Consider the following 13,752-nt stretch of genomic DNA (forward strand, 5'->3'; position numbering starts at 1 on the left):
GTTATAAGGTGGTTTATGGACAATTAATAGTCGCAGATGGGCACTTAATTTGTAGGAAGCTGACACTTTCTGGGTGGTGCCTTTATTTTTTTTAACTTTCTCTGCAATCATCATCATTTGTTTAAAAATTTATCTCTGAGTAACAATCAGCATTGAAATTACTCACCTGTCTTTGGTATTGCACTTTGAGGGGCTGAGTCTGAGAGGAAGAAGACCTCAATTCCCTTATAAGATTCTGCAGATGACTTAGCTGCTGATCTTTATCTGAGATAGCCATAAGGTACTGCTCCTTCATTCTTCTTTCATGTATTTCCCAGGAACTCTTCTCCATCCTAGAAAAAACATGACACAATCACAGGTAAAAATATACTTGTAGCTGGGCATAGTAGCTCGCACATGTAACCCCAGCACTTTGCTTATCTTCAAGGTTAATCAAATCTGGAAGTTAAAGAAAGAAAGGCTAAGAAAAAGGTGGAAAGATAGAAAATGTGGGGAAAAAACAGAAATCTTTTTTTCTCTATCTCTTTTTCTCTCCTCTAAGGGTCAATTACATAAGGAAATAAGGAAAATAAATATCCTTTTAGATTGCTGTTAGAGAAAATTTAAAGAAGAAAGACTGCAGAAAATAAGCCTTTAGTGCTCTGCAGCTTTTCTTAGGTTTACACTAGTACCTGAACACTTTAATATTTCTGTAGTTCTAGGTGATGTGGAGATAATATGGATGCTCTGATATGGTACCGATCACCTTTGGAGGGCCTGAACATCAATGATCAGCATTAAAGTGCATCTGAAGGACACAGCAAGTGCCTAAACTTTTAATGATAAATTAAGATTCTAACAGAATAAAGCTGGGGCAGCTGTTTCTTGAAGAAAAATGAAGGTTAAAATGGAACAATTTATCTTTTCTCTTGAGATTCAATTTCAAAAAGAAGGAACAGAAATTTATATTTCTGGAGAGCAAAATTCTTGTTCTTTTGTCTTTTTCTTTTTTTTTTTTAACTTGCTCTGCAACTGTCATCATCTGTTTAAAAAAAGAATTTGTTCTTGTATTATCTCGGGAAGTTGCCAACTCCATGCAATGAGCTAAATAAATGTTCACTTATAAGCAAGTCCATAAAGATGTTAAATATAAAAATCTTTTAGATATAATTTTACTCCATAAAGTTTAAATCATTAATTCTAAAAAGCATTTTGCTATATCAATGTTGCTTAAGGTTTGAAATCTCATGTATCTGAACATTAAGAACTCTCTTAGAGATGTTATGATATTTATACTATATTGACAGTTGTCATCCTAATGGCCCCTTGTAAGCTGGATAGGAATTGAGACTCCAACTCATATTATCTGTATTCACTTGCCTTTTGTCCTCTAGCACTGGTGAGACAAAGCAGGTGCTGCTTGACCAGCAGCAGTTTCCAACATGGAAATTCTCCTTTTAATATCAAATCTTGAGAGCTTTGAGTTTGAGTTTGATTTTATTTTTGAGACAGGGTCTCACTCTGTTGCCTAGGCTGGAGTACAGTGGCACGATGTTGGCTTACTGCAACCTCCACCTCCCAGGTTCAAGCAATTCTCCTGCCTCAGCCTCCCAGGCAGCTGGGATTACAGGTACACACCACCACACCCAGCTAATTTTTGTATTTTTAGTAGAGACGGGGTTTCACCTTGTTGGCCAGGTTGGTCTTGAACTCCTAACCTCAGATGATCCACTCGCTTCAGCCTCCCAAAGTGTTAGGATTACAGGCGTGAGCCACTGCACCCAGCAAGTTTGAATTTATTAAGGCATGACCTATCTTAAGTTAAACAGTAATAGCATCCCAAAAATGAGGTTGCAACAACTAGACCTGTTTTTATACACTAAGTGTTTATTCTTGGGATTAAATTTGTTAGAAAAACTAAATTTAAAAAATCAGAATTATAGTTCTTATCTTAATTTCTTCTGCCATGATAGTATTGTTATTGCTCTGTTCCTTAAAAAGAAAAGAGCTAGGATTTCTGGTTCTAGACAAAATAAAATAGAAACATTTCTCCTTATTCCTCCAAATAAGGCTGAGCATCCCTAATAAGAAAATCCAAAATGCTCCAAAATCCAAAACTTTTTGAGCATTGACATGACACTCAAAGGAAATGCTCATTGGATAATGCAAATATTCCAAAATCCAAAAAATCTGCAATCCAAAATACTTCTAGTCCCAATCATTTCAGATAAGGAATACTCAACCTGTATAGATAAAACCATTGGGCATTATAAATAAAAACAAACATAAGAAAATTTTGAAAGATGAAGGTGGCAGACCAGCGGGATCCCCAGACTTGAAGAATGACATGGCGGCAAGTTCTTTAGTTTTTCATTTGTATTCTATATATCCCAAACTGGATATTGGAGAATTCCATGACCCAGGAACACCAATGAGTACCAAATATACTTTGCCTTGCCAAAGGACTAGGAAGGGACAGTCTGGCTAGACAGAGACATTAATGATAATAACTACCATATTCCAGGCAAACAACATGGGAAAACCACAGTATCTCACCACTCCCATTAACAAAGACCTGGTGGATAAGCTAGTCACATTCTTGCCTGGTGGTGACAAGATACACCTCATCCTCCCTACTGAAGTAGTGTGAGAAGAGGCCAAGTATGGAGCTTAGACTCCTACCATTACCTAGTACTATGAAGCTGCTTCTCTCCAACTGCCCCTCTTCCCCCGACTCCCACTGTGGTATCAGCGGAAGCAACACGTGGGGCCTGGACATTCACCTCCACCATAACAAGGTTAATAAGGTCACTATTCTTGGCCTCTGCAGAGGTTGTATCAGAAGAGACCAAGTAGGGAATCTGTACTTTGAGTACTACCCAGTGGTAACAAGGTGCCCCTCTTTAACCATTTCCCACAGTGTCAGTAGAGACTAAGCAGATAGCCTGAACTTTCACCACCACCTGGCAATAATGAGGTGCTCTTCTCCATTCCTTCCAGCACAGTATCAATGGAGGCCATGTGGGAAGCATGGACTTCCACTTCCCCTTGGCAGTATCTGGGCACCCTTTCCTTCTAGGGGTATCAATGGAAGTTGAATGGGGTACCTGGAATTCACCCTCCACCCAGTGGTAAAGTGGCAATGTCGTCCTTCCCCTGCTGATGTAGCGTCAGTGAAGCCCGCTAATGCAGAAAATTCAAATAAGACTGAGAGTCTTATAAACTCCAAAATGTCCAGCATATAACTAAAAACCACTCATCGTTCCAAGAACCAGGAAAACCACAACTTGATTAAGAAAAGGAAATCAACAGATTATAACACTGAGGTGACACAGATATTAGAATTATATGACAAGGGTTTTACAGCAGCCATCATAGAAATGCTTCAACACAAGCGATTACTAACACACTGGGAAAAGTATAGAAAGCTTCAGCAAAGAAATAGAAAATATAAAGAAGAACTGAATGGAAATTTTAGAACTGAAAAATACAATATGTAAAATAAAAAGCTAACTCACTGGGTGCAATAGCAGAATGGAGGTAAGAATCAGAGAACTTGAAAATCAAATCAAAAATACTAAATCTAAATTATAAAGCGAAAATAATCAGCAAATTGGATTTCATCAAAATTAAAAAGACTGTTGAAGGAGATGAAAAGATAAGCTGCGAATTGGGAAAAAATATTTGCAAACCACAAATCAGACACAGAACGATACCTATAATATATAAGAATGCTTAAAACTTAACAGTAAAAAATTAACCCAATTGGAAAATGGACGTAAGACATGAATAGATATTTCATTCATCAAAGAGGATATATGGATGCTAAATATGCACATTAAAAAGATGTTCAGCCATTATGCCAAGTGGTTTTGCAATTTCTTAAAAAATAAAACATTCACTTACTATACGAGCGAGCATTTGCACTCCTGGGCAATTATCTTAATAAAATAAAAACATGTCCACACAAAAACCTATAAAAAATGTTCATAGTAGCTTTATTAGAGTAGCTAAAAACTTAAAACAACATGCATATCCTTCAACAGGTGAATACAGTGGTATATTCATAATATGAAACAGTATTTATAATGAAAAGAATTAATGAATGATACATACAATTCTGATGGATCTCAAGGGCATTATGGCACATGGAAAAAGCCAATTTCAAAGGGTTACATACTACAAGATTCCAATTAGAAAACATTCTCAAAATGACAAAATTGAAAACAGATTAGTGGTTGCTAGGGGTTAGGGATATGAGAAGGGTAGGGAAGGGAGGAATGTGACTGTAAACTAGTAGCACAAAGAATGTATTTGTGGTGATGGAGTAGTTCTGTATTTTGGTTGTGGTGACGCTTACATAAATATACATGTCAGACAATTGCATAGAAACACACACATAGATACTCAAATGAGTGCATGTAAAACTGGTAGAATCTGAATATGGTCTGTGAATTGTACCAATGTCAGCTTCCTGGTTTTGATATTGTACCACAATTATGTAAGATGTTACCACTGGAAGAAACTAGGTGAAGGGTACATAGACGCTCTCTGCACTGTTTTCCCAACTCTCTATAAATCTACAATTAGTTAAAATGAAAAGAGTTGAAAAGGAGGGATTATCGTACCTGAGCTGATGCAGCTCATGCTGCCAGGAGAGGTTTTCCTGCCTGAGCTCTTCTTGCATAATCTGAAATGTTTTTGTCTTATCTTGATACTCCTGAAGTTGAGCCTTCAGTGGATGTAACTCAGTGATCTCTTGATTAATCTGTAAGTATTGCTGCTGCAGATTCTTCAATTCCTTCAGCTTTAACCAAAGGGAAAATAAAATTAATTTTGGAAGCTCGAAAGCAGATGAGTAAGTACTAACTGACTTAACAGATCTGAGAAAGCAGACTCTAAAGCTGGCAATAAGAAAATCCAAGAACCAGTAGCAGTTACTCTGCAGAATCTTCAAAAGGCTCAGGAATTAATAACATCAGGTACCTCTGGAAAGGTGGTAATGTGGGTGGGAGGGAGGTGATAGCTGAGATAAGGAGGTCTAGATGAAAGCTGCTTAAGAAACAATTTCTGGTATTTTTTTTTTTTTTTTTTTTTTTTGTAGAGACAGAGTCTCCGTATGTTGCCCAGGCTGGTCTCAAACTCCTGGGCTCGAGTGATCCTTCTGCCTCAGCCTCCCAAAGTGCTGGGATTACAGGCGTGAGCCACTGCACATGGCCAAAAAACAACTTCAGCCATAGATCCCCTCCTCAGCTCTACACTTTTTGTTTCCCCAACAGACAATTAGTTTTTATTCTCTGGAGAGGAGAGGTAAAAGAAATGTCTGTGCTCTATGGCACATGACACATGGTTGAAAGTAAGGGCATTGTTCCAAACAGAGTGAATGCATGCTTCCTGAGTGCGTAAAGCCTTTCCCCTACCGAGCTTGAAGAGTGCTGGCAAAAGGCCTTTCCCCTCCACAAAAGAAATGAGAAGTCGGACGGGCGCGGTGACTCACGCCTGTAATCCCAGCACTTTGGGAGGCCGAGGCGGGTGATCACGAGGTCAAGAGATCGAGACCATCCTGGTCAACATGGTGAAACCCCGTCTCTACTAAAAATGCAAAAAATTAGCTGGGCATGGTGGCGCGTGCCTGTAATCCCAGCTACTCAGGAGGCTGAGGCAGGAGAATTGCCTGAACCCAGGAGGCGGAGGTTGCGGTGAGCCGAGATCGCGCCATTGCACTCCAGCCTGGGTAACAAGAGCTAAACTCCGTCTCAAAAAAAAAAAAAAAGAAATGAGAAGTCTTCTCTTGAAAATTGGACCAACTCAAGAGGAACTAAAGATACTGAGATAAGGGCTACCAACAAGCTCAAAAAGAACATCATGCAATGAAACTCAGTTGGTAAGTCCCACTCACTTTGGAATGAAATGAATGCAATGCAATGAAACTCTGGGTAAGACACTTTTAGAACCTCTCCTTAAACATCAAGAATTAACCTTCATGTGAAGAATGGCTAATATTAAGGAAGGGAAGAAAACCAACTGGAGAAGATAATTTAGAAGAGATTAGCAATGGGGAAAATGTAATACATTCAAAGATTTAAGAGATAATATTGTAAATAAGAAACATAGCATAAATTAAAAATTATAAAGAAAAACTCATTATAAGAAAATGTCAAAAAACAAAACTACCACCACTAGCCTTTATAAAGAGAAGTTAAGAAAATCTATCTATGAGACAAAGAAAAAAAATTCCTTAGAAATTAAGAATATAATGGTAAAAATGAAAAAAATTTTGGAATCAAAAGACAAAAGTGAGAAAATCTTCCAGAAATACAGCAAAAAAGAAGAGAAAAGGTAAGAAAATTAGAGAAGCAATCCAGAAGGTCCTACATCTAAATAACAAAAATTTTAGAAATAAGACAACAAACAAAAAAGGATAGAGGAAAATGGTTAAAAAAAATAATTCAATGGAATTTCCAAAAAGCTGCTAGTATGATTTCTTAGATTCAAAGGACTAGTTAGCATAATGAAGAAAAAAAGATCTATACCAAATTATACTATCAAAAAATTTCAAATGGGGAGAAAGGGAGGGAAGGTAGGGTGAGGGGAAGGGAAGTGAGAAACAGATCACATACAAAGGATCAGGAATCAGAACAGCTTCAGACCTGTGAACCACATATAAGCTAAAAAGCAATAAACCAATGTCTTCACAATTTTGAAGGGAAATTATTTTCAGCCTAGAATTCTATATCCAGCAAAACTATCAATCAAGTATGAGAGATAAAAAGACATTTTCAATAAATTTACCTTCCATGTATCATTTCTTAGGGAGCTACTGAATGATTTATTCCAAGAAAAAGATGGCACAAAACCAAGAGGAAGAATACATGGAATAGAAGAAATAGGAGATCTACTACAGGAGAAAGGTAAAGGGAAATATTCTAGGATAGAAAGAGTATCCTAGAAGTACAGGGCCACTGGTTGATCTTGGAGCAAATCAGGTACTCCAGGAGAATTTTCTTCATGAAGATGAACTTGATGGGAATAAACATCTTGAGAGGAGATGTGGACAAATGGCAGTAAATCTGGAGTTGAATTACACTAAGTGCAAAAAAAACTAAGTAACGCCAATAAGAAAAACTGTTGTTAATCTGGGAAAAAGAGCAAGACTCAGAGGAAAATAAAAGTAACATGCCCCTAACGCTCTAGTAGCATTTGTAGTCATAAAAATGTAACTCTGAATTGATTTAACCAAAATTAAAATTAAATTACATCAAGAGAATGAGGAAGGAATTCTGTATTAAAATGTGCATACACTGGCAGGGTGTGATGGCTCACACCTGTAACGCATCACTTTGGGAGGCCAAGGTGGGTGGATCACAAGGTCAAGAGATCGAAACCATCCTGCTGAACACTGTGAAACCTCATCTCTACTAAAAATACAATTAGCTAGGCGTGGTGGCACACACCTGTAATCCCAGCTAACTGGGAGGCTGAGGCAGGAGAATTGCTTGAACCCTGGAGGTACAGGTTGCAGTAAGCCAAGATCACGCCACTGCATTCCAGCCTAGTGACAGAGCAAGACTCCATCTCAAAAAAAAAAAAAGTGCATACACTGACAGAGTTTATTGTGAAAGCAGGGGGAGTCTGGAGAGCTAAACCCTGTTAGTGTAAAGAAAGTCAAGAGTTAATGCAACAAATGAATAGCCAAAATGCAATGTAAACATGGTATTTAGATACTGAGGAAATACTGAAATGGTTGAAAGCAAATTGCCTCAGGAGTAGAAGAAATGGGGTTGAGGTAGTGCTACTCTTAGGTTTTCCTACCAAACATTGTAGAATTTAGTGATGAATTAAATATGTGCCATATCACTTTATTTTCAACCCAAACCCCCAAACACATTTTCGTTTTAATTTAAAGCAAAAACATATCCTAGAAAACGTATCTAGAATAGGGTATCCTAGAACGGATCACAAAAAACTGTATGCCTAGGACTGCATTTTAGCTCCTTGAAGTGGTAGTTTTAGTGAACTGGACATAATTCTTTTGCTATGCACTTACATCAAGGGACAGCTAAATAAAAACCCTAAAAAACACATTATTATATTTACTGTAGAGAAGTAATGAATGTTTCACAACTATATAGTGTTCTCTTTATGGGAACACAGAAGAAATTTCTTACAGGCCTCAATACTTAAAGAATATTCTTATCCTGAGTAGGTGATTTTTCTTTCTTCTTTTCTCCTAGAATATGAATACTGCAGTTCATTGACACGGTGTTCATTCCCTCTTTCTGATGGCTGATAGAAAGCTCAGAGCAAACTAGGGACCTCTCTTTCTAACAAACAAAGTACACGATATGGTGATTTCTTGGGACACTAACCTTACTCCTGGTTTAATATTTTTCTATCCTATCCTCATTTTCTCTTTCTTCTCAGTCCCTTTTCTTTTATCTTGAAAAACTGTTTATATCTTTATATGCTATGCCAAGTCATTTTCAGAATGAGGAGAGTACAGATAAACAAATACAGGCACCCCTAGAGATACACCATCTGCTTAGTCAATCCTATGCTAAAGATGTACAAACAAGTGTAAAACATGACACTTACCAGGAGTTTGCAATATAATCGGGGAAATAAAAAATAGTGTATAGAAATTAACACACACACACATACACACACACCCCAAGGCAACATGGGACAAATGGTAAGAAAAGTACTAGGGAAGTACAAAGGCAAAAGACAATCAGGCAATCATGAAATATAAGCAGAGGATCTGAGTTCTGGAAAGATCTTTTTAAATAGTGGTAAATATTTACCCAAAAAAGGAAAGCAGTTGGGAGAACATTTTGGCTGAGGATGATAGTATGGGTAAGCAAGAAGTACCAGGTATGATTATTGCATACTGAGTAGATTAGTTTGGCTTGAATGAAGGGTTTGAGTATGGAGCAGTAAAAGGGAATGCTGAAAAGGTATGGATTTAACATATCCATACCATGATGAAGAAAAAAATACCTATACCAAATTATGCTATCAAAAAATTTCAGAATGGGGGAACAGGGTCTTGGCTGGGTACGGTGGCTCACGCCTGTAATCCTGGCACTTTGGGAGCCAAGGCGGGCGGATCACTTGAAATCAGGAGTTTAAGACCAGCTTGGCCAATATGGTGAAACTCCATCTCTACTAAAAACACAAAAATTAGCTGGATGTGGTGGTGTGTGCCGATAGTCCCACCTACATGGGAGGCTGAGGCAGAATAATCGCTTGAGCCCAGGAGGCAGAGGTTGCAGTGAGCTGAGATTACACCACTGCACTCCAGCCTGGGCAACAGAGCAAGACCGTCTCAAAAAAGAAAAAAAAAAAAATTACAGGGTCTTAAATGCCAGACTAAAGGGGGTTTGAATATTATATCGATTCTAGAGATAGTACAACTTTTAAATATTTTTAAGTAGTGCAGTAATAAAGTAGAGTTTCAGAAAGACTTATTCAGCAATGGTCTGAAAATATTGAAGAGATGATAACCTGGAAGCAATATTACTACAAGAGTTTAAGGGTAAAGTGTTAGAGCTTATCTTAGGATGTTGAAAATGGAAAAGAAAAATATATGAGGCACATTGTGAATAAAGGAGTGATACATCTTGATGGTTAAATAAAATAAAATCACAGTTATGAGCCTTTGAGAACATAAGAATATGACTGTGAATTATAGAAACACAAAAATAAAAAGGTTGGCTTGGCTGTAACTATCTAGCAGTCAAAAATGTGCAAAGTTTAGTGCCTAGTGTTTACAACAGATAAGCATAATAAAGCAATTCACTGAATTAAACATAATTAGCTAATTCAGAATCTATCCTAACAGCTCCACGAAAAATGATTTTTTCTTAGAAGACAATTAATACTAGCATATCATAAATTACAGCTTTGAGGTACATACTGTCCTGATGAATAGAACCTGTTGCATTTATGTTCTGAAAGACAGGCAAAAGGCCCAGCTCCCAGGGCAAAGTCAGCTGAACTCAAATTATTTAAAAAATATAAACAAGTATACATACATATGTTGGAAGTCAAAACCATAACTGAACAGAGGGGCTTTGTTCAGATTACAAAAGGGGGAAGACTGTCTATAAATACAGGATATTAAGTGAAATAGGAATGAACACAATTATCTATTAAAAAAGGAAAAACTAACTCTACAGTTAGGGGAAATAATCTTTTCACTAGGGCTAATCTTAAAAATTAGAATTTTCAGATTCTGGGCATGGGTCACATTTTAAAATGGAAAACCTAGCCTTTCAAAACTCCATTTATTTCCTATGTGGCCTATCTTCCTACAAATACAAAGCCTTGATAGAGTTAAGAGACTATCATGAAAGTGAAGACATAACGTTGTAAAGCAGACTCCCCTAAAAGTCAAGAGTGTGGTTCATGCCTGTAATCCCAGCTGCTTGGGATGCTGAGGCAGGAGGATTGCTTAAGCCCAGGAGTTCAGTAGAATCTCTTGACAATCTGGCTCAGCTCATACAGTTCCAGTTTTTGCCCCTGAATCTTGGGGGACCTGGATTAAACTCCTGGCTCATACTAAAAGCAGTCAAATTTCAGCATTAAAAGCCTCTTCAGCTTTTTCTCCCATTGGAAATGTTGGGTATTAAAAGTAAGTGGGTAAATGGGTCAGCTTGCAAATAAAACTTTATTAAAAAGTCATTTAAACTTATTTAAAGAAATTCTTTTTACATTTAACTTTATTTTTGACAAATCAGGGTTGAGTTACCCATGAGATGAACCGAGTCCTCTCTGCTCCAAATTCTACCAGATAATCTATTGCTAAACTGTAAGCAAGGCACTAAATGATCCTTAAACTTTTACTGTAAGAAGGCACTAAGTGATCCTTATGCTTTCTTTCAGTTAAGCTATGACAAATTCTGGAAACACTTACATGTGTCTTTGTGTATATAAAATATGTAAAACAGCCCTCCACCTCTTAGTCCTTTTATAACCAATGGAGAGTTTTGTGCCAGAAAATTTCTGATTTTTTCTCTAATGGTATTGGCAGATTTAGCAATTTAAATCATGTTTCTGTGTTTCTCTAAGACCAAACAGAACCTGTGGGATATATTTAAAAAAGGGAAATGAATGCCCAGATAATATGTATAAGAATGTATTTATCCTTTTCTATGAAAATAAAGAAAGGTTCAAAAACTCTTAAACAGATCAGAAACAAAGAACTAGCTACTCACTAGTCTGTCTCTGTCATTTTGTAGTGAAGACATAGCTCTTTTTAAACTCTGTACTTCAGCTGGGCTGGTGGTAGGCTGAGCTGCAGTCCTCTGCTTCCCTTCCTCTGACTTTCGAAATTTCTCCAGCTCATTCCACAGGTGATCTCTCTCATTCTGTAGACTGGTCATAGCCTTGGAAAAGGACTGCACTTGGTTATAAGAATCTTCTAGTTGTGAGGACAAGTGAAGCAGTTGCTCATCTTTGGATAGGAGCTGTTGATTAAGTTTCTCAAGGTGAGACAAGCTGTTCTCCTCAGTGGAGTTCATTGAAAAGGTGGCTTTAGAAAGAAGAGCATCTCTCTCTCTGTTTAAGAGGTCCTGTTGTTCTCTCAACTGTGCCAATTCCTTCAGACTGGCATCATATTTCCTTTTCAGTTCATCAAGTTCCTCATTGGCGTGATCTCTACTATTTTGCAAGGAACTCATAGACCTTCCAAAAGACTGAATTTGTGCTGTGAGATCTTTATTTTCTTTGGTGACCATGAGTAATTTCTGTTCCATCTCCACCAGATCTCTTGCTAGCTCTGCCACTCTCTCTTCTGCTGTTTCAGTTTCATTTCTCATTATCCCTGCATCATGATGAAGATGCTTTAATTCTTTGTTCAGTTTATCTTCAATTTCACCTACCTTCTTGGCAGCTTCCTTATGGACACAAACCAATTCCTCTTCCAGTTCTGTAATTCTCTTTTGAGAGGAGGAAAGCACAGTGCTTAACTTCTGTAACTCTTCTTCCTTTACTTTTAATTGGGCATGATAGATTCCTACAGTACCTTCTTCTTGCAAGGCTGCTACTTGTCTCTTTAGCTGGGATATAGATACTTTCAAACTTTCAATCTCTTTAGATAAATCTCGTTTCTCCTCTTGTAGGGCATTAGAAGACCTCTGCAGATCCTCATTTGCTTCCTCAGACTCCTTCAGCTTTTCTTCTAATTTAGTATATTTATTTTGCAGCTCCTTATTTTGTTGAAGTTGAGCTTCAAGAAGCTGCTTTTGCTGACTGTCCTTTATTGATATCACTTGGTTCAGGTCTTCTCTATATTGGATCAGTTCTGCATCTAGCTTGGCATTCTCAGAATTGAGATCATCCATATGACTTCTCAAGCCTCGTATTTCTTCCTTAAGCTTGTTATTCTCAGCAGCAGCCTCTTGGATGAGTTGGTCTTTCTCCAAGATTACAGAGAGATGTCGCTCTTCCAGCTGTTGATAGTCACCCACTATGCGGTCTCGATCATTCTGGAGAGAAGACATGGATTTAACGAAGGAATCCAACTGTGCCTTTTGCTGAATGTTTTCCTTTTTGATGTTTTTCAGTGTTTCCATAAGCTGATTGGTTTTGTCAATAGCCTTTTTGTTCTCCTCTTCTAAAACAATATTCTCCTCTTCTTCCTGGGACAGCAGGTTTTCCAGCTCTTTAATTTCTTTATCATGTTGCTGTTGCAGTTCAGCAATAGCTACTTGGATTGCCTCTTCCTTGCCAGAAAGCAGGCTTATAATCTTTTGTTCTTTCATATTTATTTCTTCATGCAGCTTACTGGTCAGTTCTCTGGAGGCCTGAAGATCAGTCTCCAGTTGTTCACAACTGAACTTAGAATTTTGGATATCAGCCTCTTGCTGCCTTATGATCCCTCCCAAGTTTTCTTTCTGTTCCTTACATTTTTCCAAAGAGTTACTTAAATCAGTCAACTGGTCTTTGAGAATCTTAAATTCTGATTCCAACTTAGCTAATTCATTCTGAGAATTGTGGTATAGGTGGCGAGTCTCTTCTAGCTGAGACAAAAGTTCCTTGTTTTCACCCTGTAGAGTATCACAGACCTTCTGTTGAAGCTGGACCTCTGTCTGGGCCTTGGACTCCCAAATCTGCCTGTCATGTTCAAGCCTGAAACAGAGAGAAGGTCATTAGTTACAGATGTCAAGAAAAAACTATGTTTCCCAAAGAACAAATACTATAACATATACTCAATAGATTTACAAATGAATTAACATGTATAACAGAAGATGTTAAATGTTTTTCTGAAGAGGTATTAATTCTCTGTACCTACAGGTTTGTCTACTGAATGCTATGTATTAAAGGTATATCACAACTAAGGGTTCATATATTTAAGTCATAAACTCCAAAATGCGTTGCTTATTTTAGTGACATGGTTTTGGACACTCTGAAAGTAACATTTTCTCCTATTTTATTCTACTTTGCTCCAGACAAGCTAATGTCTGGCCTCTCTATGGGATAATCTTGATATGAGACAGTGAGGAAATCTATTTTAGAACAGAAGGGTCCTAATAGAAGGAATACAGAGGATGAGAGACATTGCTAGTTCTAGAGCTTAAAAAGTGATATAAAATTGAAATTTGAGAAAAAATAACTCTAAGAGGCATATGCAATATGAATTAATGTGGACTACAGGAAGGAGAAAAGATGAGACTATCTAGGACACCAAGACAATAATTTGACAGTACTACGGTTAAAATCCAGACAAGAGTAGTTGAAATGGGAGTAAAAAGAAATACAGCAATCTCT

At 37.5% G+C, this 13,752-nt stretch overlaps 1 protein-coding gene across 9 annotated transcripts in view; it reads right to left on the reverse strand.

Annotated features, from left to right (window-relative positions):
- GOLGB1 (golgin B1) overlaps window positions 1-13,752 on the reverse strand; it is an 85,267-nt gene that overhangs the window by 13,605 nt on the left and 57,910 nt on the right. For all 9 annotated transcript variants that reach the window (XM_012438791.2, XM_012438790.2, XM_012438787.2 and 6 more), the window contains 3 exons: window positions 11,199-13,113; window positions 4,608-4,786; window positions 167-332 (listed from right to left, as the gene is read on the reverse strand). In XM_012438791.2, the coding sequence (XP_012294214.2) occupies window positions 167-332; window positions 4,608-4,786; window positions 11,199-13,113 (2,260 nt within the window). The remainder of the gene's footprint in view (window positions 1-166; window positions 333-4,607; window positions 4,787-11,198; window positions 13,114-13,752) is intronic.

Source organism: Aotus nancymaae, unplaced genomic scaffold (genome assembly GCF_030222135.1).
Source record: "Aotus nancymaae isolate 86718 unplaced genomic scaffold, 86718_ANA_hifiasm-v0.15.2.pri h1tg000011l, whole genome shotgun sequence".
NCBI classification, from domain to species: Eukaryota; Metazoa; Chordata; class Mammalia; order Primates; family Aotidae; genus Aotus; species Aotus nancymaae.